We start from the raw sequence: 27,186 nt of genomic DNA, 5'->3' as shown, positions 1-27,186 counted from the left end.
TACGGGTCTGGAACTGGGAGCATGCCTTTTCCACTAGTGCCAGCAGAAGCTCGGTGAATACTCAGTGGATGGCAGCGATCAGGCTAGCTTTGGTGTTGTGGGAAGTCATGTGAGTGATGTTCTCAACGTATGACCAAATAAAGTAGTCCCGAAGGAGAGGGGCCAGTGAGAGAAGGATACAAAGTCATAGCACTCCTCCTGAATCCAGACCTTTGTCTCTTTGGATTTGTGGGTCGGTGCCAAGTCCTACTGCCACACCCAGGGTTTGCCAATGGCCACCTGATTGCACCAGTGGATCACCACAATCATCAGAACATCCAGGTACACTTTAGTGTTGACTTTCAAGCCGACTTTGAAGCTGTGAGGTGGCATGATGTGGCCCTCACTTGAAACTACACCTAAGACCATAACCTTGGCCAAAGGCTTTGTTGAGCATTGAACCGTCCAGATTTACATTTGCATTGAACCGTCCAGATTTACATTTGCATTGAACCGTCCAGATTTACATTTGCATTGAACCGTCCAGATTTACATTTAATTAGCATTGTCGTCATAACTTGGATCAGTAGAGAGCATGAGTTGTACAGCGCCGCATCTCCAATCTCGCTCATTGAACATTGTGTCAATTTCAGACATGATAGAAGGTTCTATTGCTCTTGGGATTTGTACACAACTGGCCAATTAGTAGATGGTCTCAAAAAAACAAAACAGAAAGCCAGTTTTCATCAAGCAGAAATGGAATCATGTCGCCTTTTTTAAGGCAGCAATTTTATTCTTCCCCTCTGTTTTGAGTCATTTTTAGCAGTGTTGTTTCAAGGTTAAGTCTGTGTGATATCAGAGGTTCTGATTGGTTGAAATGGGTCACGTTTTAGATAAACTGGTTCAGTTTAAATGGGGATTTAAGTGACAGTGGTGTTGAACAGATAACCTGATAGTTCCTGCCTAGAAAGAAAGAAAGAAAATGAAATGCCCATTCTGTAACTAATAAGATGATGGAGGAAATTATGCAAAGGATAAAAAAAATATAGTGTATTTTAATCGTCTTTGCTGTCTTTCTTCAAATTTTGTTTTAATTGTTCGAAGTGGTCATTAATTTTTTTATTTTTTTTATTACATTTTCACCCCAAACAAGGCACATTGCCACTTTGGTGTAGGGGGATACTATCAAGGGCAGCAACTACTGGGGCACTGTTGGGATTTGGGCAGCAAGATGTTGGTTCACGTTGCACTTGAACTTCTGCATGTTAATACAGTTAGGGAAGCAGGAACCTGGAATGGAATTCCAGAGTCTAGCGGTTCTGGAGAAGAAACTACTGGAGTAGAAAGATCTTTTACATCTAGGGATCTCTACTGTGTGGGGGTGGGATTTAGCAGCCTGTCGGTTTTGTCGAGGGTGTCTATGTCGTGGGGGCACAAGTGTCTGCAGTTCTTCAGAGCATTCACCATTAAAATACTTGTAGAACAGGCAGAGGGATGCAACGTTTCGTCGATGGGACAGAGGCTGAAGCTTAGATGCCAGTTCAGGGCCTATCAGATTGGTGACTCTCTTTTGAACCTTGTCTAGGAGTGAGAGACTAGTAGCAGATGCACCAGCCCAAATGTGACAACAATACTCCATACATGGGCGAATGGTGGCCTTATAGAGGTACAGGATACTTTCAAGTGTCAGTAGTTTTCTAGCACGGTAGAGAGAGCCTACCTTTTTCGCAGCGGCCTTGGCAATGTTTTCAATATAATTGTTCCAACTCATGTTTCATGTTTGAAAGATGTACTCTCAGACAGGGAGTCACTGGCTATTGCTATTGGTGGCAGAGAAGGTTTCTTGTAATTATTGAAGGAAAACAGTTTTGTCTTGGCAGCATTGAATGTGACCATCCATTTATGTCCCCATTCCACTACAGATTGGAGATCATTCTCTAGTGTTTTTGCCATTTCTTTAGATATGTGTTCATTTGTTTTCCTGTCATGTCTGTTATAGAGCGTAGTGTCATCAGCAAATATAATTAACTCTTAGCCTATCTGTGCATTTCTTTTGTCCCTTCCTACTCTGTGTTGATTCAACAACTCTTTAATACTTGTTGATGTAAAAAAAAAAATTTATCTCAAAATATGTTGTTGAAGCTGATTTTATTAATCATCTTTGGTTTTTCTCTTGAATTATTTAAAAAGATAATCTTGTAGTTAACGTTAAAAGAAAATCAATCTCTGAGAAAGGATATTTTACCCAAAAGATTTAAGATCTCAGTAAAAAAAAAAAAAAGAAATCACAAAAATATTTGCATCTTATTCATGGTATAAATATTGCTCAATTAGATTGCCACATCTGGGCTGCTGCATCTACCACTAGCCTCTCCCTCTTAGATATGGTCCAAAAAAGGGTTGTCAATCTAATTGGTCCCACTTTATCAACTAAGCTCCAGCCCCTGTCCCATCGACACAATGTTGCATCACTGTGCCTGTTTTACAAATATTTTAATGGAATGTGTTCTGATGAACTCTTTTCACTTGTACCCCCTCAATGTATATATCCATGACAAACCCACTTAGTAATAAGATCTCACTTCTTTTCTGTTGATATCCCTAAATGCCAGAAAGCTTTCTATTCTAATAGTTTCTTCCCTCGAGCAGCTAGACTTGGAATTCCTTTCCTGCTGCCTGCTTCCCTGACTGTACTGATATGCAGAAGTTTAAATGTAACATAAACCAATATCTTGTTAATCTTTTCTGGGCATGGTCCCAAATAGTAGCCCCTTACGTCCAAGTAGCGATATGCCTTGTAAGGGGTGAACATGAGTTAAAAAAGAAAAATCCTAATAATGGTTACAGTATAAAATTTAGTGATAGAAAGATGTTTATTTATTTTATTTTTTTTTTTTTTTACTATGGTCTCACCGTTTATACATGTCCAAGGCCGCTCAATTATAAGGGGCAATATGTGTCAGGTAAGACAACACCGTGATGATCGGATAGAAATGAATTATTTAAGAGGACGGTTCAACAAGAAATTGTTTGCATTGGACTTGAAAAAAGACCATGTTATAGTCAGCTGGAAAGTAGCTCTACGGTATTGTGTTCCACAAACGAGCAACTCTGGGAAATAAACTTTGTTCATGGAATTTTCATTTAGTTTTTGGCGCAGATAGAGTAAGGGAAATTGCTTATCGTGGTTATTATGTTTGAGAATGTTTAAATGCAAGTTTCGTTTATGTTAGCATTAGAGGTTTTTTGTGAGTGAAATGTCTCTCCGCTTGCTTGATGGAAGCGAAAGGTTTGTTAAGTATGTATGAGTTAATCAGATGTATCAGTTGAACCGTGCTTTGGTATTTCTCACCTGTTTGCACGTGAAGGGTTTCAATGGATTTTTTTGTATCAGTTCCTTTCATGTGGTTGGTTAATGTGTGCGATGCTGATGCTTGGTGTATACTTGAGGGTTTCACACACCCACACATGGTGAATATAACAGGTAGCATTTCTTTAAATCAGATTCTTACTAAAATCAAAACTGTTCAAATCTTTTGGAAAGAAATGCATGAAAAAGTTTGATATGAAATCAGTCATTCCTTTATTTTAGCTTTTATAAATAACATTCTGGAAATGTCAGACATTCCCATCTAATATGCAAATTGGTTCATTGTTGTGTATATATTCTGTTTGCACATTTGCAATGCTATTTTTTTTTTTTTAACGTGGTCAAACTGATAACATCTCAAATGCATCTGAATTTTTGATATAAGAATTGATTCTTGATATTATTTGGATTCTTCAAACTACTATTCTCATCTTGGGTGTTATAATGTTGAATGAGACCTACTATAGAATTTAACATAATATAGGAACCATTAATTCTAAATAATATGGTAGAACCCCGTGATACGACATTAATCCATTCCGGGGTTGGGATCGTAAGATGAAATCGCTATGTGGCATCGCATAAGCAAAATTTTATACAGTACATATTAAAAATTAGTAACCAAATACAGTACAGTATATAATACACATGTATATAATCAAATAACATTATAAATAACACCGAAAGGCAGGGGCAAATACTGTAAGCAGGACCTGAAAAAACATTGTATTCCACATTGTAATATGAAAAAAACGTATCCCGGGGTTCTACTGTATATACTACTCGCAAAGATACCCGCACTTCATACAGGAGGAATTTAATGTATACTCACAAGTATCCAAGTGACAGCAAAGTCCTAACCTTAACCTTAACCTTTGACCATGAAAAATAGTGTACACCATCCCTAGGTTAGAAACCATCATCATGTCAGGTTTGGTCATGATGGGTCCAATGGTGTGGGCTGTACGGGATTATATATACATAGGCCATGACCTTGACCTTGAAAAATGGTGTGCACCATCCCTAGGTGGAAGACCATCATCATGCCAGGTTTGATAATGATTGATCCAATGATGTGGGTTGTAGGAGAATTGTACACAGACATGCACACACGAATCCTACTACTTTATATATAGAGAGAGATGTAATAATAAATATAAAATATTTACATACAGTGATATGTAGAAATGTACATCTAAAAACAAAAATAGGTTTGAGACTCCTAAAATCCATACTATGTAGCATAATTCAAGCTTCAGTGCAGGTGATATGAAGAATAAAATCGCGGATTACTTGAGACTTTTACCCAGTCATGGCTGATGGAATGAGAGCATGCTACCTCCATGGATTAAATAAAGGGTTCCATTCAAAATCCCGTGCAGATTCCGGAGTTCAACATAAATATTCCCAGGTTTCACAAGATACACCTGAAAAAGGTCGGAAGTTACATCGACCAAAACAATGTGAGAAAAACACGCAACATTAGATCAGTAGTTCAAAGAATCCAAATATTCAAATCTTCATTTTTATACATAGAAAAAAATGTAACAAAATAATTTCAGATGAAAAAGAAAGTGAATTTTTATTAGGCTGAGTTGATTATTAATATGAATCCATATCCCTCCAGCTATGGGTTGAAAAGTCGAGCAGACTAGACCCTCGACATGTTGTAAGGCAGCTAGTCTAGAAAAAAGAAAACATTGAAATAAATACCCGTTCTGGTGATTCTGATGCCTTCTCATTCTTATCAACTTCCTGAAAAAAAAAAAAAAATACGCTTAATAACTGCTTGGAATGGCATGACTGTCTACCTTCAGTGGTAAACGGGGGAAGAGGGGCTAAAAAGAAAAAGAAGAAACGTAATTTGATTAGTTCAAAAAAAGTTAATGAGCTGTACACAATTTTGTTGTTTTTTAATTTCCTTTTCATCTTTAGTTATATTTACAAACTTATCTCATGGATGCTTTTTTAATGCTTTAAAAGTCTTAATTTCAAAAGGATCTTTGCAGTTGGCTCGAAAGAAATAGGAATGGAAGTCAGTCAATTTACTTAAACTGAAAGAGAAAAGTGTTTTTTTGCTTGTTTTTCCTTTTTTAATCTCTCGTCTTCCTTTTGTAAACTTCCCGAAAGTCACGTGACACATAGAAAAGCCAAGATTAATGAGTCCTATATTGCAAAGCTGACAGAAACATTTCACCTAGACGCAGTTTTCATTCATAATATATTTTTTATAGTTTTTTTTTTAAGTAAATGCACAAAAATTCCTACCCACCCCCAATCGTTTATTCATATAATTGTTGACAGTTTTGTTCCGCTGCTGATTGAAGGTTTTAATTTTAATGCATATTATCATCAATTCTATTAAATGAATAACTTGACAGATTTAACGTATCATTATCGAATGAAGGATTTCATTAACCTAGATTGTATTATGTATATACAGAAAATTGTACTTTCTGTCTGTCTGTTCACAAACTGCTGTGGTTGAGGGAACACAATAAGTATATATATATATATATATATATATATATATATATATATATATATATATATATATATATATATATATATATCCTTACATAAATTATTTAAAAATTATGGTCTTACGATAAAAATCGACCCCAATAGAAAAATAGTTAATTTCTTAGACATAACCTTGGATCTTAAAAACTCTACTTTTGAACCCTACCATAAACCTAACCAATCTGTGCTATACGTCCATAACGAATCAAACCACCCTAAATCAATATTGAAATCAATAGTCCCCAATGTCTCTCTAAGAATTTCTAGACTATCCTCTAAAAAATCTATATTTAACAAAAATCAGAAATACTATAATGAAGCCCTTAAAAACTCAGATACAAATCACAAATCTAATTCCTAAATAAAAATGATAGAAACAAAAACTACATTGAAAATAAACATACAAAAAGCATAATAACATAATATGGCCATGTCATCTCGCAGACGAATAACAAAAAATGATCAAAATGCAAAACAAATCAAAATCGAACCACAAGTATTAGCCACCAACACAAATAAACAACAAACCAAAATCCGTAAGCGTAAAAACAGGCATAGGGACATCCTATGGTTCAACCCTCCTTACTCCAAAAATCTGAAGAAAAACATGGCCAAGGAATTCTTTAAAATATTTGATAAAAACTTTAAAGCCCCTCATAGATACAATAAAATCTTCAATAAGAACACGAGCAAACTCAACCATGCCAAACATACATCAAAAGATAATTAGTTCGAACAATAATAAAATCAATAAGATACAAAACACGGATACAGAAAATATAACAGGCTGTAACTGCAAAAGAAAAAATAGATGCCCTCTACAAGGTACATGCAAAATAAAAAATGTGTAGTCTATAGCTGCATGGTATCACAAACCACAGATTTAAATGATGTTAATGACAACCATAGCTCGACCACACGATCAAACAACCAATCTACCAGTCAAATACAATCCAACACAGCTCAGACCAATGCCGCCCCTAATCGACCTGACAATAAATACATTATACAAAATGCAATCTACCTCGGCTCCACATCTGGTCTTATCAAACATAGAATTTCAACCCATAAGCACTCTTTTAAAAAAAACATCCCTCAAAAACCAAACCTCTCTATCTAAACATATTTGGCAACTCAATAATAAGAATATTTCATTCAACGTTAAACGTCAGTGGTTACTTAACCCCTAAAAAACAATAACATCAAATTATATACCAAGTTCTAGGTATTCAAGAGAGAAAACTTACGAATTTAACTAGGTTATTAAGAGTGCTCAATAAAAAAAGAGCGAGATATACTTTTATTGATATAGACAAAATAACATGATCGCAACACTGGACATGCTAATGTTTTGAACAAATGGTTGATGAAGACCACAAGTTCTCGTCAGACAACTTAATAAAGTTTATCTTCCACAAAAGAAATCCGGTTCTTTTGTGGAAGATAAACTTGATCGACCATCTGCTCAAAACATTAGCATGTCCATTGTCGTGACTATATCATTTTGTCTATATCAATAAAAGTATATATATATATATATATATATATATATATATATATATATATATAGATAGATAGATAGATAGATAGATAAAATAAAAATTACTATTAAATTTACCAAAATGATCCAAGATAGTAAAATTAAAGTATATTATAAACATTAAAGAATTAATATTTATAAAGTTATCTCAGCCAGATGTAAAAGCTCGATAAAACCAAATAGGAGATAGAGCTTATAATACTCTTATACTTTTCTTATTTATATTTATGTCTCGGCAGTAGAGTGAAAAGCATATCTTATTTTTCTTTTATTAATATTATTGGAATTTTTTCCTTTTTTCCCCTTGTACACATTTTTATGAATTTTTCCATGGATTTCTGCCTTTGGATTATTTTGGACCATCTTCCAATTACGGGATTTCCTTGGATTTTACTTGTGCAAATGGAAATTCAGTTAACTTTCTTGAAGTTATATATTTGGATTTTACCGTCACTGGATTATTTATCTTCCACCAGACTATCCATTCACGTGTAATCACCTTTTTCTTCACCATATTCCCTCTGCTTCACTTTTTTTGTTATCAAGTAAGATCTTTGACTTACTTGTTGTTTCATCAAATACTTTTGCATGCAAAATCCGATCCTGCATTTTGCTAATTCCTACCCTCTGATGAGAAGGAAAATATTTCTTCGAAACTCCACGGATTAAGGACTATCCACTTATCTAGTGTTTCCTTTTCAGATTAAATATGTTTTTAACTCATTTCAAAGTGTTTTTTAACATGTTTTATTAACTGTTTGCTCATATATATATATATATATATATATAAAATACAAGCATTTTGTGTGTTTGAGTTCGTTTCTTATAGACTCAAAAACGGCTGGGCCGATTTTTAAAAAATTTACACAGATGTATCTTATGTGCCTGGGAGTGTTTTTAGATAGGTTTTGTATCGGAATACCTCTGATAAGTATCAGAAATCGATAATCGAAGAAATCTGATTAATAAAGAAACAGTCCAATTCTGTTCAAAGTTAACACTTTTATGCAGCCTACCAACATAATTGCATTCAAGAAGTTTTATCACCACACAAGCGGAATGGCTCGGCCTATAAAATCAACAGTCGGTTCTTTGATATGACAGAGGCGCATGCAAAATGAATGCTTCCGTTTAGAGTATAATTGGATCATTGTACTTGACTTTTGCATTTTAACTTAATTCAAGTCATTATATGAAATTAAAAATAATTTCATATAACAGTAGGTTCTTTACAGTGCAATATAGACTAATGTGAAGCTTCCTCTCAGTGCACAGCGGTGAGTTCCTGACTAGAGCAGGCAATCAATTGATTTGTTTGACAAATGAGCGATTTCACCGAATTCGATGACAATAAAAGTATTAGAAGTTTGGAACATTTGTTGATCCTCTTTAAATCTCAAATAACGTCGGGTCACTCTGCTAGTATATATATCTGTCATAATTTAGTAATTTAAATTTTATGATGTGAAATGGTTAAAAATTTCAAATGTAGAATTTTTATTTTTATTATATGCAAGACAAAGAATACATTTCAATAAGTATATCTCCTTAACCTATAGGTTTTCGATGTTTACCATCTTCTCGGAGGAAAAAATATTAGCAAATATTATAATGGTTCATACCTAATTTACTAAATACAATAAACATAGAAAATCATAATTAAAATTATTTCAATCATAGAGTAAGGGAAATTATACATTGATTCAAAATGAAAAGGATATTAAATTTCATAGCTACTGCATTACATTATTCTGGAGTTATATATATATATATATATATATATATATATATATATATATATATATATATATATATATATATATATATGATCTTTTTGCAAAAATCGAGCCAAGATATAAAATGAGAACATTATACTGCGTATTTTCATATGAGCTACAATTGTTTCATAACCATTCCAACAATTTAAAATATTATGCCATTCAAAAATATTCCAAAACAGCTATTCTTCAGAGTGATAAATACACTACTTATACATATATAAATATATTCATAATCTTTATTTTAAGAGAACAAGCAGTTGAACCTACCTCTACCCCGCTCTTATAGTTTCTTATATATTCGGGGGGGGGGGGGGTATATATATATATATATATATATATATATATATATATATATATATATATAATTATGATTATTTACTATAATAATTAAATACCTACAGACATTAGTGTTTCATCCTTTTGGGAAATCTTCAGTGCAGGGTATCACGATTAACACCAGTCGATAGATTCGGACTCGGCGACACAAGACATCTTGGATTGGCAAGGACCATATCCATTAGGCTACCATTAACCACGTGAAATAACGTTGAAATTAAACATTTTATTTTTAAATGTTTTTTACGTCAGTCAGAGTGATCTAATTATTATATGATGGTCTATGCATATATATATATATATATATATATATGTGTGTGTGTGTGTGTGTGTGTGTGTGTGTGTGTGTGTGTGTTCGGATGCAGAATGAGAGAAAAGTGATTTCCAATTTTTAATTTTTAGTATAACAAGTTTTCTCAGATTTCAACTACTCTCCACCTCATTTGATAGCCTTTGCAAATAACTTGGTGTTATCGCACCAGCTGTTTATCATTGATTTATTGTTGATATTATTATTATTATTTGTATTATTTTTTATTACACTTACGCTCTGACATATCAATAACATTAATATTAACAGTGATGAATTCCGTTAATTATTTAAAACAAAACAAAGAACACAGAAATTTTTATTTTAATTCAATTACTTTGTTTTATATTATTTATTTAGCTTTTAAGCTATTTCATGCAAAGAAAGATTCCAATAACATGTGGAAAAAAACAAAAATGCAAACGTCGTCTGAAAAAAATGTACATTTTTTCTTATTTACGAGTTGATAATATTGATATAACATTTAGATGTTTTTTATTTCTAGATAATATTTCTGATGATACCTCTGCATGTGCCTATATTTTCTTGTGGCAATTATCTTATTTCATGTGAATATGTTATTATAAATAGAAAGATAGTTTATATAGATGTAATGGATGCATTAGATTTCGCAAAAAAAAACATTTTTGCTGATTTACTGATTTTGCAAAAAAAATAAAAATATGCGCTTTCAATTAAAATACATGTTTACAGTAAAATTCAAGATTTTTAATTTTTATATAATCTTGATATATTAATGTTTAAAACGGATAAAAGTGGGGTTTGTTCAACAATACTTGCACTATAAAAAACGTCATCAAATTGAATTTATTGCATTTTGCACACGAACTCATCATATAATACACACGCATTATATATATATATAATGTTTCATTTTTTTTATTTTTATTTCTTGTCGAAAAATAAATTTGTTGTAAATTATAAATGACAGAATTTAATTTCCTATTTTCTTATATAAACTGAGATTTTGACAGGCTAAGTGTGTGTGTGTGTGTGTGTGTGTGTGTGTGTGTGTGCGTGTGTGTGTGTGTGTGTGTGTGTGTGTGTTAGCAAAGATACTCGTGCTTTGCACGGGGTTTTGCTGTATGCTTAGGTACCCGTTTCATGAGTACAGCAAACTCGACTTCACCTTGAAAAATGGTGTGCACCATCTCTAGGTGGGAGACCATCATTATGCCATGTTTGATCATGATCGGTCCAGTGATGTGGGCTGTAGGACACACAGACACCTACACACGAACGCTACTACTTATATATATATATATATATATATATATATATATATATATATATATATATAAATGACATGGCTCCAATCGGTCTGTGTAATAACGCAATGAGAGTAATGAAAAGGTCAACTGAATTTTCACCTGAACAAAATATTTTGTTCGCCATTAATGGTACAATTCACAAATAATTGTGGCATTAAATTGGAATAATTACAAATTTTTTTTCCATTCCTGTGAAGCAATCTTATATGAGATTTGATTTGATTCGCATAAAATCCTACAAAATATAAATAAGTAAGTAAAACTATTGCCTTTTAACTCGCAATTAGTTGGAATTCATGTCCTTTCGACAAAGTTTGCAATTTCGGATAAATTGGTAGCCAAATTGCATTTTATGAGTTCTTTCTTCATCATAAAATGTCACCATGCCATTACTTCTCGGGATTTTATTCACTATTCCTGTAGTAAGAGTTCATAATAAAAAATAAATAAAAATAATAATTCAATCATTATGAAGACAAATAAAATAGGCTTGTAAAAGAGAGAGAGAGAGTGTGTGTGTGTGTGTGTGTGTGTGTGTGTGTGTGTGTGTGTGTGTGTGTGTGTGTGTGTGTGTGTGTGTGTGTGCGTGTAGAAAAGAGAAACTGTAGAAGTAAACAAACCACAAAATATAAAAGACAGAATTGCATGGAATAATATGTTGCTTATTTTACTTGCAGAAGTTACTTCTGAGTAAAGCAAAAATGGTATTGTTGATGTCTTTTATTCAAGAGACGAATTATAGAAAGAATAAAAAAGGGAATAAAAGAATGGAATAAGAGAATAGAATAAAAGAAGGGTTGATAGAAATAATAGTAGTGGAAAAACAAAGGGAAGCTGATTAGAGTGTATATAGGTTGAAAGTTTTGGAAGAAATTTACATCCACTAACTTAGAGAAACTTGAATGCGTACTAGACACTGTCCTAGAGTGTCTAAGGCCTCTCTGTATAAGGTTTGTCAGGACAACCTGGTATCGAGGATACTTTCCCTAAAAATAAACCCTGACTAAAAATTCAAAATCACATAGTATTCGAGGCTCAAAGAAGATCCCCTCGGTGTTGCTAATCCACACTGGCTTTTATGAGGAATTGTGCACCTTCTCCAAGTGATGTCACCTTAAGTAACAGCATGAAGCTAGATACTCCACCAGACCAGAAGAAATCTCGTCCTGGAATCCAGAAAGACCAAGAGACCGCAAGAAAGACGCACTATAACATATGTAAATAGTCAGTTTGGGAGAGGAACAATATGTTCTCAACTTCTTTATTAAGATGTCTGAGAGATAGAGGAAAACTTTAATAGAATGTTCGAATATCGATGAAATTTTACTTAGTTATAAGTAGTAAAAGTATAACATCTAGAGAAAGATCAGATTTCAGGTTCCTTAAATTCATACTAGAATTCTTGACAATGTATTTGAAAAGGAATGGAGTTTTTTTTTTTTTTAATCCTTTTGAAAGAACAATATTTTGTCTGAAAGAATTAATATTCAAAATCTGGTTTCATTGAAAGTATCTGGCTTGATAATGCTGCGTTTCTAAAGAAATTGCAGCAGAATCATATGTAAAGATCAAGTGGGGCCACTTGATTTTTGTGAACTTTGACCGAAGTAAAATGAAAGAAAATATAATAAATGAAAGTTAAAAACATTCTCTTGACAAAATTAGTTGCAGTTTTATAAGAATTTATGTCCGTTCCCTTTTGAACTATGCTTGTTCTATACGCAGACATTATTTTACAAGACATCAGATCCTGAGTATGACATATGCATATTATATGCTGATATAGTTGACATCTTTTCCTAGCTTCAGAGAGGCCCGATTCAATCAATCGGATGGTCATGTCATGCCTAGTATCTATAAGTTCATCCCTCACTGTATTATTCATTATACTTGATTCTTCTAAAAATCAAAACCTTACCTCTCATTTCCTTCCCAAATAGATGCCAGAAAGCGGTGGATGCGGGTTAATCATGTTGAGAATAAGGATTACCAATGACCAAAGGTTTTTAAAGAGTAATTTATTCTAAGAATAATAAATAATTATCCTACCAATAGAATTACATTTGACAACTTTATGTAGCTTTAAATAATCCTTAGATAATTGAAATGCCATAAAACAAATCAAACCATCTTTTTCTACCTTAGTGATTGATCCATTTGGGCGAAAAAAAAATAGGAGGCATTACATTTAGAACGCGCCTCCTGTATATGTGTGTGTGTAAGAGAGAGAGGTGTACAAGGACGGTTCTGGAATAGTTTTCTTCCATGTCTAATATGCTAGTTTTTGTATGTATATTTAATTTTTTTGTTCTGTTGGTGGGTAAATAAGATTTCAAATTGCAGTTTGTCCCAACACAAACTACAATTTAATATTCTTTAAAATTCAAGTTTAAAAATTTTCACTGCGGCTTTTAACACTACTTTGGTGAGTCTGAGAAAAAAGTAAATACGACTCCTTTATGACAATCTGACTCTATAGGAGCCTAGTGTACACCTGTAATTCTGCTTCTGTTGCCAGACGTAGATCTGCATGGAAATTATTTCAAAAACTCATAGCAATTCTGTCTGGAAAGTGTTTGTTATATAATGGAGTATCAAATTGAACATGTTGTATCATGAGGGTTTATATACATACTTCATGCATGTCTAGTCCATATAATATACATGTGTATGAAATCGATGCTCCTGTATCGTCTAGTGGTCATAAATGTTCATTGTGTGTGTGTGTATGTTTACACATATTCAAGCAGAGTTCACATAGCATAGACAAGGTAACACATTCGTTCTGGACGAGTTCAACAAATATAACACATAACCACACAATGGGCGTTTGATAACGGACTACTAGGTTGTGTCTCTTGGACTCTGTGAGAAAACATTTCACTGTGTAATAGTAACAATAGTATTTTTTTGTTTTTCCTCGTTTATTCTCATTTTTATAGTCAGGTGTTTCTCTCTTTACAACGCTTTCTCCCTTTGGTCTTCACATTGTCTCTTAGTTAGCCCAGTAGCCAAATCATACAAAACTGCATTGGTTTGAATATTTGAACTATAGTCTTGGGTGGATCAATCTATGTATGAAGATTGTGACCCCTGATAGACGGATAAGGGGTCAGTCATATCAGATCTCCAAAGAGGTACTCAAGAATGATCTGAACGCCCAGAACCTGGACTAAAACTTATCTCTGGAACGAACACTTTGAAAAAAGCTACCAAAACGATGATACTGAATATGTATTTGTACAAGTGATGCTACTCAAAATGGGTACAAAATCTCTGGAATTATAAAAGTGCGTTTGGAAGAAAAGAGAATAAATGAGCAGGACGTGTTGTTCAGTGCCAAATTTTAACCTCACCCGATGCTGACCTAAGATTTTGGAGATATATCAACACGCTGAAACTAATTAGATACTATTGAACTGAAGCCCAGAACATATTGGCAAAGTTCGGTATATTTTTTTTTTTACTGGTTGCATACCCAAAACTAATGAGTCCAGATCACCATATCATTTTTAAGCTCTGGAATGAAATGAAATACAACGGGATTAAGGTGACTTAAATTTTCTTTGCCAAATTTTATCGTCATCGACAATGCTGCATATATATCATACAGAAAACTACTTTTTTTTTAGGAGCCTCTTCTTTTTTTTATTGACATACTGGTTGAGGGGCATTATCTACCCTGGTCGTCCCTATTCAAGGGCTGGCTAGTTGTATGTATGGAAATATATGTGCAAGTTTATTTCAAGCAAAGATTTTATGGGGTATGCCCTTTATTGTTCAACACTTTTTCATGGTTAACACCAAGTGCATCAATAATTCACATTCAACAGTCAGCTTTTATGGCAGCCAACACCCACCAAGTCTAAACTTTTCATCGTACATCTGTATATATCTGGAAGAGATATACTTAAATGGAGCATATTCCACGTATACCCTCTGAGTAGACTGCCAGTTGGTTCACCACTATTTATTGAGCATGCAGAGCTAACCTACATATCCATCACCTGGATAGCCAATGGATGGAAGATAATCGCTCAACACTATAAAAAATGAGGATCTTTTTAATTCTTTGTCATATTAATTCATCAAATTCTCAGAGTATGAATTTTTTTTTCGTTAAACATACATATTTAATATTTGTTGTTCTGAACAAACATTAAATATGTATGTTTAATGAAAAAAAAAGTCATCAGAACAACAGCAGTCACACTCTGCTACAGTGCTGCAGAATACTGCACCCCATGGCCTTGGAGCAACACACAAGATCAGTTGACAAAAAAACTCAGAGAAACCATGCATATTACTTTAGGATGTTTGAAGTCAACCCCAACACAATGGTTACCAGTAGCAAGCCATAAGAAGCAACTCAAAAATGGATTCAAAATGTCGAGAAGGACACCAGGAATTTACTAATCCAACAAATTTTAAAAGATGCCCTGGAGACTTCCAGACTCAAGTCCATAAAGCTCTTCTACAACTCAAAAATCAAATATTTCGACCCAGTTGAGACATGGAAGGAGGAATGGAGAAACAATACTTCCAAAGGAGGGGACATCATTGAAGGTCCAACTTTGCACTTCCCAGGTTTTGCTACAAATAGTAGGAAGCAGTGGGTAGCCGCAAACCAGATCAGAACAAGATATTGCAGGATTGCAGTAAACAAATACAGGTGGAAACAAATAGACTCCCCAATATGTCCAAAGTGTAAGGAAGCCCCCCCCCCATCCCAGGACACAGATCATTTGATTGTCCAATCACCTGATAGGAAGAAGACTATGCAACAGCCCATCTATCTGAAGACAATTTCTCAGACTAGCCAAAAAAAAAAAAAAAAAAATAGCGGTATAGAGGTCTAACCTATACGATACTACAATTTTTAAATAGAGAGTACATCTGTTTGTCTAGATAGAGAGTACACTTGTTAATTTAATGTAAATTCGACCCTTTTAGTACTTTGCATTTAGATTTCGTAGTTCATTAATGAGATTACTATATTTCTTTTAACAACTTTGTGGAAAGGCAAGGGTTTAAGATAATTCTATTTTCATTACAAAACCACAAAATGAAAATAAAAATGACCAAGTAGGTGTTCTCTTTACATTATCATTGCGAAAATTGTGTTCCTAAAATTACATCAAGCATGAAGTTAGTTCAAAAGTTAAGGGTGAAATTTTATGAGGATCATACTGTCATTTGTGTGTTTGTATATCCAGCTAAAACTTCAAAAATACACAACAAACTCCTACAACGTTGATATTGTTTTTATCAGCATAACCACAGAAAAAAAAAACATTTCTAAAATTTAGAAAAAAGACTCTTTGGGGTCAAATTGCAATTTTTATCATTTAATGTTCGTCGGCATTTTTTCAAATTGAAAATCAAACTCCAGATTTCATTTATTGTTTCTTATCTATTGTCATTTCTCTACAAAACACAGGAGGTGGGAGAAACTCAGTTTTATTAGTGCTTTGGAGGCATTCTTAATTTTATTTGACCCTTTCAGTAGCGTTCTGAAGACGTTTTACTGTTTCACTCCTCACATATATATATTAAAAAAAAAAAAAAAGAAAGAAATTTCTCTTCTATAAGGGAAGTGAAAAACTATTTAGTGTCTTCTATTTAGATTTTTATAGCTCCAGGCAATGCCGGATAGCTTTGCTAGTACACACACACACACATCTCATTATGATCGCCAAACCATAGATGACTGGCATTTGTGCAATATATAGAATTAGAAATTAGGGCTCATTGTTTTAAACTAGAAGTTATTAGCACAGACAGTTTGTTTGTTTCTAAAAAAAAGTTTCATAACAAAATTAAAGAGACTAGTCAAACAGGCAGAGCAATCGTTGACATGGTGTGATGCGGATTGCCACGTCAGAGAACGATTCGTGGGACGTGATTTTGGGAGAAGATTCATACGAGTTAGAGGGATATATATAAAAGATATATGTAGATAAAAAAAAAAAAAATTTGTGTCTAACATGTTTGACACTCAGACAATGATGAATATTTTAGCTTGATCATTGATAGAAAAAAATGAATATGAGATGAATTATGATATTTGCTGAAGAGAATAAAAATGATAGAGGCTAGCCCGCTGACTGAGACGTGTCTCACCAGTACAGTTATGGTCCATTTGATACAAATTAGAAATGTGAATTTTATTTTAAAACATTTGATTTTGAATGGTTTTCATTGTTTTATTTAATTTTATCATTTCAGGAAATCCCTACAAATCATCCAGAAAAAGTGTATGTAGCTGGATCTGGTACAAAGAATAGATATAAAACTATGATACCAAGTAAGTTATTTCATTTTATTTAATAATTTATTCATTTAGTAAATTATTGTTTTAGTGATTTATTTATTTAGCAATTTATTTTATTTAGTAATTTATTTTATTTTATTTACTAACTTATTTATTTAGTAATTTATTTATTTTGTAATTTATATATTTTGTAATTTATTTATTTAGTAATTTTTTTATTAGTAATTTATTTTTTAGTAATTTATTTAGAAATTTATTTTTAGTATTTATTTATTTAGTAATTTTATTTAGCAATTTATTTTATTTTATTTACTTACTTATTTATTTAGTAATTTATTTATTTTGTAATTTTTTTTCTTAGTAATTTATTTTTTAGTAATTTATTTAGCAATTTATTTTTACTATTTATTTATTTAGTAATTTATTTTAATTAGCAATTTATTTTATTTTGTAATTTATTTATTTAGTAATTTATTTTATTTAGTAATTTATTTATTTAGAAATTTATTTTCAGTAATTTATTTTTTTAGTCATTTATCTGTCAAAATTTTAACAAACATGTATTTAGGAATATCGGAAATCTTACTAAATAATTTTTTATTAGCGGGACCTGTGGAAATTCCACAGTGGACTTTTTCACATGTAATATATTGATGTTAGTATTCTGTAGAAGTTCAGCGTAAATGGAGACGCCCTAATAATAATTATAGCTCTTTTGTTAAAACTGCAAAAGTATTTATCTAAGCTAGCAGGATCGCCCAGCATAGCCCGGACATAAAATATGCTTCATTATGATATTTTAATTTTTGCAGATTTCGTATATATTATTAAAGAATCAATTTTCTATCGATTCTTATATATTATATCTTATATATATAAGTTGTGATGTCTAAAATCAAAATATATATCCATATGACTTGGGTGTATCAGCTTTAATAGAAACCGAAACCAAAACTTATGAAGAATTCTTGGTAAAATTATTTATTACAAGAAATGGAAGGTCATAACAATTAAGTGACAGTCACTCGGAAGAAAAAAGATGTAAACGTGACACACAAAATAACACACACGCTATCGTATTATTATATAGATTTTGCAGTGCAATGTGATCAAACGAAAACAGAAGATTCTTACAATTTCATTAACAATTCACAATTCAAAAAATAAAATATCATTTAAGTATCAGATTGTAACGAAAATTCTATTCACTCTTAACAATTCAACAAAAAATCTTGTAACGAAAATTCTATTCACTTTTAATAATTCAACAAAAAATCTTGTAACGAAAATTCTATTCACTTTTAATAATTCAACAAAAAATCTTGTAACGAAAATTCTATTCAATTTTAATAATTCAACAAAAAATCTTGTAACGAAAATTTTATTCACTTTTAACAATTCAACAAAAAATCTTGTAACGAAAATTCTATTCACTCTTAACAATTCAACAAAAAATCTTGTAACGAAAATTCTATTCACTTTTAATAATTCAACAAAAAATCTTGTAACGAAAATTCTATTCACTTTTAATAATTCAACAAAAAATTTTGTAACGAAAATTCTATTCACTTTTAACAATTCAACAAAAAATCTTAAGATTTACCTGATTTTTTAGTATCACTATAGAAAAGAAATTCATGATTTCATATAATAAAACAAGTGAAGCATACATGGTGCCCGGTGAGTCCACAGTGAACAAGGCATGAAAATAATAAGTTCAGCATTTGCTCCCCCCCTCCTCCATTTAGCCCCAAAAGTCCCTAGGGGACGTCAAATCCTGGTGAAAATGAACAAACAGTGCAATTTTAGATCTTAACATATGTAAATTTGAATTCTGTGCTATGCAAATGACTAGGTCCATCATTTGCCCCTCCTGCCCCCTCCCATTTAGCCCCAAAAGTCCCCAAGGCCTTAACATATTTAAATTTGAGTTTAATACCATGCAAAACTGCTAAATAGACATACACAGAAAATTTTGGACAAATATGGTAACATAGTCCCAAAAATGGAGTGTTTTTATTAGCCCTAAAAGAGCCTCTGGAGCGCACCTAAGAGTTATTGTGAAGTATAGACAAACAAAATTATATAGAAATCAGTTAGTTACAACGTTTCAGAAAGTTTTATAAAAATCCAAGGAATCAATTTTTTTTAATGAGCACAAAAGTGTCAATTTTAACTATTTTAACCTAGGATTTAATTTAGGAGGGCAACCAGAGTTTTCCCGGAAAATCCGTTCTGTTACTTTTTACTCATATCATGTTTAATGTTTGTGCAAAATTTTTTAAAATTCCAAGTCATAGTTATTGAGAGAAGTGCAGACAGACGAACGGACAAGGGTGAATTTACAGGTCCACCCTCCTTTTGTCGGGGGACCAATAATTGTAAATCTTCATCATTAATGTAATCATGATTCACCTCTATGTTTATTTTTTTCATTTGTTAAAAGCTTTTTAATACCTCGTTTAAAATATTCTTTAGTTTCCAGTTTCATTTCAAACCCTAGAAATTTTAGAATTCTTTTTTTGAAAGTTTCACTTCACTGAAAAAATTTTGTAATATGGTGGGTGATTCATTTTTTTTTTTTTTTTTTACAAGAAATTTTTTTCTAGGTGATCTTTGGGACAATTTCATAATGAATAGTAATGTTAGAACTGATTCTCCACATAATAAGGATTTCTTGCCTTGAAAATTATTAATCATTCTCTGGACTTCACACCAACCCATTATCATTTCTTTATAAATTTTCAAGTAAAACTGCATTTTAGTGAATATGGTTTACTCCCAAAATAATCTAAAATTCTTTAGTTTATTTCAATTCCAAACTGAAAGAATTTTACGAACGTCATATAAAATCTTATTGGCAGATAGTAGAAGTGGCCATAAACATGAATTACATTAAATAAATCTATAGATCTTTTGAGCAGATTAAGGTCTTAACAAAAGAAATCGAACATAAAATTCCTGTTTTCAGTTCAAAAACTAAAGAATTTTATAAACAGTAATAAAAATATGATTGACATAATTATGGAAAGAGGCAGTAATTGTCTGTATTTTTGAGATGAGGTGTTTTCATTGATTGAGATTGTCGGACTGACTTCCTCATCTTGGTTGTTATTGTCACAACGTTTCGGCCGTTTTGCCCTCCGGCCTTCGTCAGGTGTTTTGTATCGAACTGGGGAACCGTTTGTTAGGAGTCTTGAACCCAACCCTTTATTATTGTTACGGGAGTACCGTGTTCGGACTCCAGCTGGGCTTTGGGACATAGTTGCTGATTCTCTGTTTTGAATGTTACTTTTTCACTGCCTTCGTTCAGGATTGAACTCAGCACCTTTTGGGTAACTGTAAACTTTGATACAACGTCCAGGACCACTCGGCCATATGTCACTAACAATAATAAAGGGTTGGGTTCGAGACTCCTAACAACCGGTTCCCCAGTTCGATACAAAACACCTGACGAAGGCCGGAGGGCAAAACGGCCGAAACGTTGTGACAATAACAACCAAGATGAGGAAGTCAGTCCGACAATCTCAATCAATGGAAAGAGGCGATTAAAAAAATTGGAATAACATTAATTTTTCTTGGAAAAACAAATGTTTTAAGTGTAATTATATATATATAATATATATATATATATATATATATATATATATATATATATATATATACTAGATTGGTGCAAAAATAATGTCATTTTTGACATGAGTTGAACGTCAAAAAACAACATTATTTTTGCACTCACCTAATATGATGTTAGGTGAGAATATCTAATGCAACTATATATATATATATATATATATATATATATCATCATCATCATCATCGGCGGTCACTCGTGTCCGAGTAAGACTGTCCTCCGTTGTGGCTTCTGTGGGTCCTCAGGTGAGCATAGAGCCCAATCCTAGACCCAATTTGTCTTGTGCAATTTGGGCAGATAAAGGTAGTGGTGGTGGGGTGGGGTTGGGTGTGTCTGGTTAATAATCTGTCCTTTCTGTGCTTGTGTTTATCCTCAGCAGCTTGATTTAGGTCACTACTATAAAGCGCAGCACCTTTGTGGACAGCGCTCCTCCATGCCAACCTGCTGCCAGCCACGTCCTCCCATGTCTCAAGGTCCATGTAAAACCGCTTTAGATTTGCTTTTATGTTGTCCTTATACCTCATCTTTTGGCCACCCTGGGCACGCTTTCCCTCAACAAGCTGAGAGTAGAAAATCTGTTTTGGGAGGCGGAGATCCGGCATTCGGACAACATGACCAGTCCATCTGAGCTGGCGTTGAGCAACAGTAGCGGTGATAGTGGGAATGTCAGCCTCACTCAGGACGCTGGTGTTTGTGCGTCGGTCCTTCCAACTAATTCTGAGGATTTTTCGGAGGCATCTTTGGTGGTACGTCTCCAGGGTTTTTACGTGCCTCCTGTATGTGGTCCAGATCTCCGATCTATATATATATGGAAATAAATATTAATTTTTATACCTACAGGCACTAGTGTTTGATGCTTATGCAGTGTAGAAAGTGATAATTACTGCTGATTAGGAAATTCGAACCCAGTCAACAAAGCCATCTTTGGCTTTGCAAGCTAGCACCAGAAAAAGCATTCAACGAGAAGTCAGAATGATGCGATATATATATATATATATATATATATATATATATATATATATATATATATATATATATATATTTAGTTGCATTAGATATTCTCACTTAGTATTAAATTTCAGAGAATTAAGATCCGGTCAGAACTTATGGGATGACCTGATATTTGTGCATAATGCTCTTGTGTTCTGTTGCTTGTAATACGCGTGAAATCAATATTAAAAAAATGTAAGCAAAAAATCAGACAATTTCCAAGGTGCATTACAGAAAATCTGAGTCTGTAAAAATGGCTTCGGCAAAATGTCTGTTTGTGCCGGAATGTTTATGCAATCACTTTTATGTTAGCTTGAAAACTTTTCTTTTTTTTTTTTTACTGTTGATGTTTTCTAGATTTCAAATTGCAGATGTTTTTTCTAAGATCGACTTTCATATATATATATATATAATTTTTTTAAAAATCTTATTTCCTTTATTAACTTTATTAACTTGCAAGTGTAAGTTTTTATTTTTAATGCTTGATTTAAGTTTTTACATTATTTTTAAAGTCTGATAAAAATAATAATTCAGATTTTAAAATCAAATATCAATTTTATCGGAATCTCAAATCGAAAACAGAATTCCAAAATCAGATTAAATGACCACCAATTTGTCTTTTTTGTTTTTGGCCAAGATCAATGTGTAATACAGGGCGGAACGATAAATTTGTCGCCCTAAAGAAAACAACACTACAGTTTTATTTGAAAACTTTTATTGAAAAAATCAATTCAGTTAACGAGCTGACATCTATTCAATGTAGCTGCCTTCGGTATCAACGGGTTCGGAACTGAGAGCATGCTTTTCCACAGGTGCCAGCTTGGCGAATACTCAGCAAATAGCAGTGATCAGGCTGGGTTTGGTGTTGTGGGAGGTCATGTTGGTGATGTTCTCGACGTATGATCAAACTAGAAATAGAGTGTGGACAGGAGGGTAGGTTCAAGTCAGGGAAGGAGAGGGGCCTGTGAGAAAAGGGTATAAAGTTGTAGCATTTGTTCTGAAGCCAAACTAGGGTTTCTTCGGACTTGTGAGCCGGCGCCGAGTCCTGCTGCCACACCCAGGGTCTGAAAGCAGCCACCTGATTGCACCAGGGAATCACTTCAGCACAACCAGGTATACTTTGGTGTTGACTTTCAAGCCGACTTTAAAGACGTGAGATGGCATGATGTGGCCCTCACTTGAAACCCCACCAAAGTCCATAACTGTGGCTGGAAACTTCATTGAGCTGTGCCCTCAAGCGTTGAACTTTATTTGCATTTTGAGGGTGCTGGCAATGGTTCTGTTGTCGTAACTTGGATCGGTAGAAGCATGAGTTGTATAGTAGCGCATCTCCGATCTCACTCATTGAACATTGTGTCACTTTCAGACATGATAGAAGGCTCCTATCGCTCTTGGGATTTGTACACAACTGGCCAACTAGTAGATAGTCTGCAACAAAAAAAGAAAATCGGTTTTTGTGAATTTGCAAAAGACAGCTCAGACGTTTCGGAACCTATAAGGAAAGAACTCCCATACACAAAGTGACTTTTATATAATAGTAGAGATTAAGTTAAATATGACAAATCATTTGTAATCCTCAGGTTGAGGGTTCAAATTAACCTCACTGTATCTCATTTTTTAGTGTGTGACTTTTAGGTACAGCATAAGCGATTTTTTTTTATTGACTTCACAGGAGAGGGGGGGGGGCTTTGCTTATTACAAAACTTCGAGTCAATCTAAAAAATGCTCAATTTCAAATTTAATATATCCCACATTATTGACCAAGCTCCAATCTCTGTTGCAGCGTCACAATGTCTTACAAATACTTAAACGGAATGTGCTCTAATGAACATATTGTGTCCCCTCAATGTACATATTCCCGACTAACCCAACAAGCAGCAAAATTCTACCTCTTCACTGCTGAGGTACCTAGATGCTGGAAAGCCTTCTACTCTTATAGTTTGTTTTTTTTCTCTCAAACTCACTCTCACTTTGCAATTCTCTCCCTGTTTCCTGTTTCCATGATTGTACTGATCTGCAGAAGTTTAAAGTGAACAGACATCTTGCTGCTCAACTTCCCACAGTTTCCTATTACACACAAAAGTTAGAAGGAATCATAATATTTAGCCAACAAGATGCGAGCTTTTGTCTGATCCATCTATAGTGATCTATCAGAAAATATCTATGTTGATGTGAAATCTGAAACACTTAATGAAAAGAGGAGCCATTTTGTATAGATGCTATGAATGTTATGGACATCCTATGTATTACGGGGTAAGCTGGTCTACCTATTTCAGGAAGAATGGACTTACCTTTGTTGTGCAGTCGATTTTTCGGCAGCTAGAAAAATTTGTAACACAACTTCGTATTTGTATAAAAATATAAAAAATTTCCTTTCCTTTTTTCTTTTCTATTGCCTCTTGTGCGTGTGCCAAACTAGAAATAGAGTGTGGACAGGAGGGTGGGTTGATGGAAACATAAGTTCGTACTAAAGTTGCCTTGCTGGCTGACTCTATGCTTCTCCTTTCTTTTGCCTTTTTCTCTGGGCTATATATGTAACCTGCTCTCAGCTGTCAAGGTTAGCGCACATGGAGTGTGCATCAAATAGTTGATCTTTCGCTACCAGTGATATCAATTCTGACAGCCTCAGTGCGTTTTAGCTACCAGCTGTCATGCGTGTGTGTGCACCCTCAACACGCGACACCTAGAGATTGGTTGGCTTTTGTTTTACAGTATATCAACCCTTTTTAGGTCATTTAATGTTGAATTCAGTGATTTGGAAGAAAAAGTTTTTAATACAATATATGTTTTTTTTAAATCAGTTTCTATTTAACCTATAGTTGGGACCCCAACAGGTACTACCACTCCGGGTCAGAGTGAACCTGGGAGCAATGGCAATTAAAGGGTGGCTCCACACTTCCCAAATCCCACAAGCTGGGGCCTCATCATCGGATATAGTTTCAGGTCATATCCAGGACCGACACCTAGAGATGATAAATATAGTTACATCTAACACGTTGGGTAGTGATGCACGCTATTCATTTGGTGTCAGGTTCCATTTGTGTTCATTTGTCAGTCAACGTTCTGATCACAACAATCAGTCCAGCAGAAACTGGGTTATTTCAGTGGTCTTTTATCTGACGGGCTGAGACATTCATTCTGGACAGTCCTAGTAGGTTCACCCTTCTTTCGTCTTTATTAGGTGCCATTGTCAGGGAATGTCGATGGGGCTACTCAGGCAATTTTTAATAGGCCAGAGTGTTCCTCCTTTATGGGCAGTGACTCGACTTTTTTCATCTTTCGACCCCAGTGATTTATGGTAGTTATGATCCTCAAAATTATGACATGTACTTCTGTAAGTATCTGAACAGGTACTACACTTTTGCTTTAACCAACATGCTGTTTTTATGCTTCTTTATTTTTATGATTGGACACTTTGGCAAAATTCCTTATGGCATTTTATATTCCTAAAGTGGTAAAAATTTCTCATACGATTGTGGTAGCGTAAATAAATCTTAAATTCTGACACGTTTTTTTTTTTCTGTATATTGATAGCAATGTTTTTTGTTGTTATTCTATCTAATTCAGGCAAAATTCATATTGGCTGACAAACTCCGCAACATATCCACCAATATTGATTTCTATTGGTCTACTTTCTTTTATCTCTCAACTAATATGAAAATCATACGTCCACAAAAAGAGATAATATTACTAATAAATTCCACTGTGGCAAAAAAGGTCATGATTTTTAGAGAGCTAATCTGTGAGGCAAAAAACTAAATCTTCACATTTTCATTCATATTTTTATTTAATGAGATGCTGATCATTGCTAGAAACGAATAAAACTTACAAAGCATCAGTCTCGATCTTGCATATTTTATCAAAACAACAAACCTTGATACATTATTATTAGCTTAAATAAAAAAAAAAATCGAAGTTATCATTAGTTTTTTCTGTTAATTTATTTTTTTTACAAAAGAGTCACCACTTATCAAAGCCCGGAGGCTACTCAAGGATAAGGGTTAATGGGTATATATTAGTCAATGGGATTATAGCATAGTAATCATAAGTAGTGGAAATTTTGTGAATTGGATTACTTAGGGGACGGTTCATCAAGAACTTGTTTACATTGGACTTGAAGACAAATTATAATCAGCTGGAAAGCAGGCAAACAGAACAGTTCCACAGGCGTGCAGTTCTAAGAAAGAAGCTTTGATCATGGAATTTACATTTAGGTTTAGGCACAGATAAAGAGTGCGGGAAATTGTTGATAGTGGTTTTGGCTAGACGGGTGTTTTTTGTGAAAGTTTGGCAAGGGGGAAACCATAGATTGGATCTCAGACGAGCACTTGCCATGAAAATAATGATAAAGCAGATACAGGCTAGCAACGTCTCTTCTGTGGGAAAGAGGTTGCAGGGAAGAGAAAAAGCCCCCCCCTCCACTAAGCTACTGTTGTATAAAAGGGGTCTCGTCGTATGATCGTCTAATGTTCTGTCTATTTGTGATATATTCATATCTAATTGTTCTTATGCTTTTGTGTGTGTGTGTGTGTGTGGTACATGTATTTTGGACATAACTTCTTCATACGTCGTTGATCTTGTCCACCTGGAATTCATCTTGTGTCTTGGCGGGGAGGTTGGAACCTGTTTTGGACGAAGATTCATTCACTCCAAGACGACGAATGGTTTTATATAGTTTTTTTTCACCTTCCAGATGTTGATCGCAGAAGAATGGAAAGTGAATGTCTTTGCTTGCATAGCTCTTATTTTCACACACGTCAGCGTCCCCCTCCCCCAGTGAAGGGGAGGGGACGACCTGTTAAGCCGTCTGTTCTTCTCTACATCCAAACCCAAACTCACTGACTCCAGCTAACCTGATCACGTGACTCACACACAGATCTGATCAGCTGACCCTTACTTCCGGTAAAACGTGTCTACAATATAATTTACCATATTTCTTTCTTATGTTCGACCTATTTCCTAACGCTACAAAGTTTATTTTGAACTCTGTCAAGGCAGGATAAGCTGCTTCTAGCAGCTTATGCCCAGGTGTAGCAATAGTACTCCATCGTTGGCTGTACCTGGCTTTTATATAGGTAGAGAATTGCATCAGGAGTGAGATCTCTACTGGAGCGGTAGAAGGATCCTACCATTTTTCCAACAGCCTTGGCAACGGAT

The 27,186-nt window shown here is 33.8% G+C and overlaps 1 protein-coding gene across 7 annotated transcripts in view; it reads left to right on the top strand.

The window, feature by feature from the left end:
• Positions 1–27,186, top strand: part of LOC145293292 (tyrosine-protein phosphatase non-receptor type 5-like) — a 360,679-nt gene that overhangs the window by 309,405 nt on the left and 24,088 nt on the right. For all 7 annotated transcript variants that reach the window (XM_080139899.1, XM_080139904.1, XM_080139900.1 and 4 more), the window contains one exon: positions 17,360–17,438. In XM_080139899.1, coding sequence (XP_079996025.1) covers positions 17,360–17,438 — 79 coding nt within the window. The remainder of the gene's footprint in view (positions 1–17,359; positions 17,439–27,186) is intronic.

Source organism: Euprymna scolopes, chromosome 14, assembly GCF_053919585.1.
Source record: "Euprymna scolopes isolate OS-2025 chromosome 14, ASM5391958v1, whole genome shotgun sequence".
Classification (NCBI taxonomy): domain Eukaryota; kingdom Metazoa; phylum Mollusca; class Cephalopoda; order Sepiida; family Sepiolidae; genus Euprymna; species Euprymna scolopes.
The sequence above is the reverse complement of the archived record's forward strand: the minus strand, read 5'-3'. Positions and strand labels throughout refer to the sequence as shown.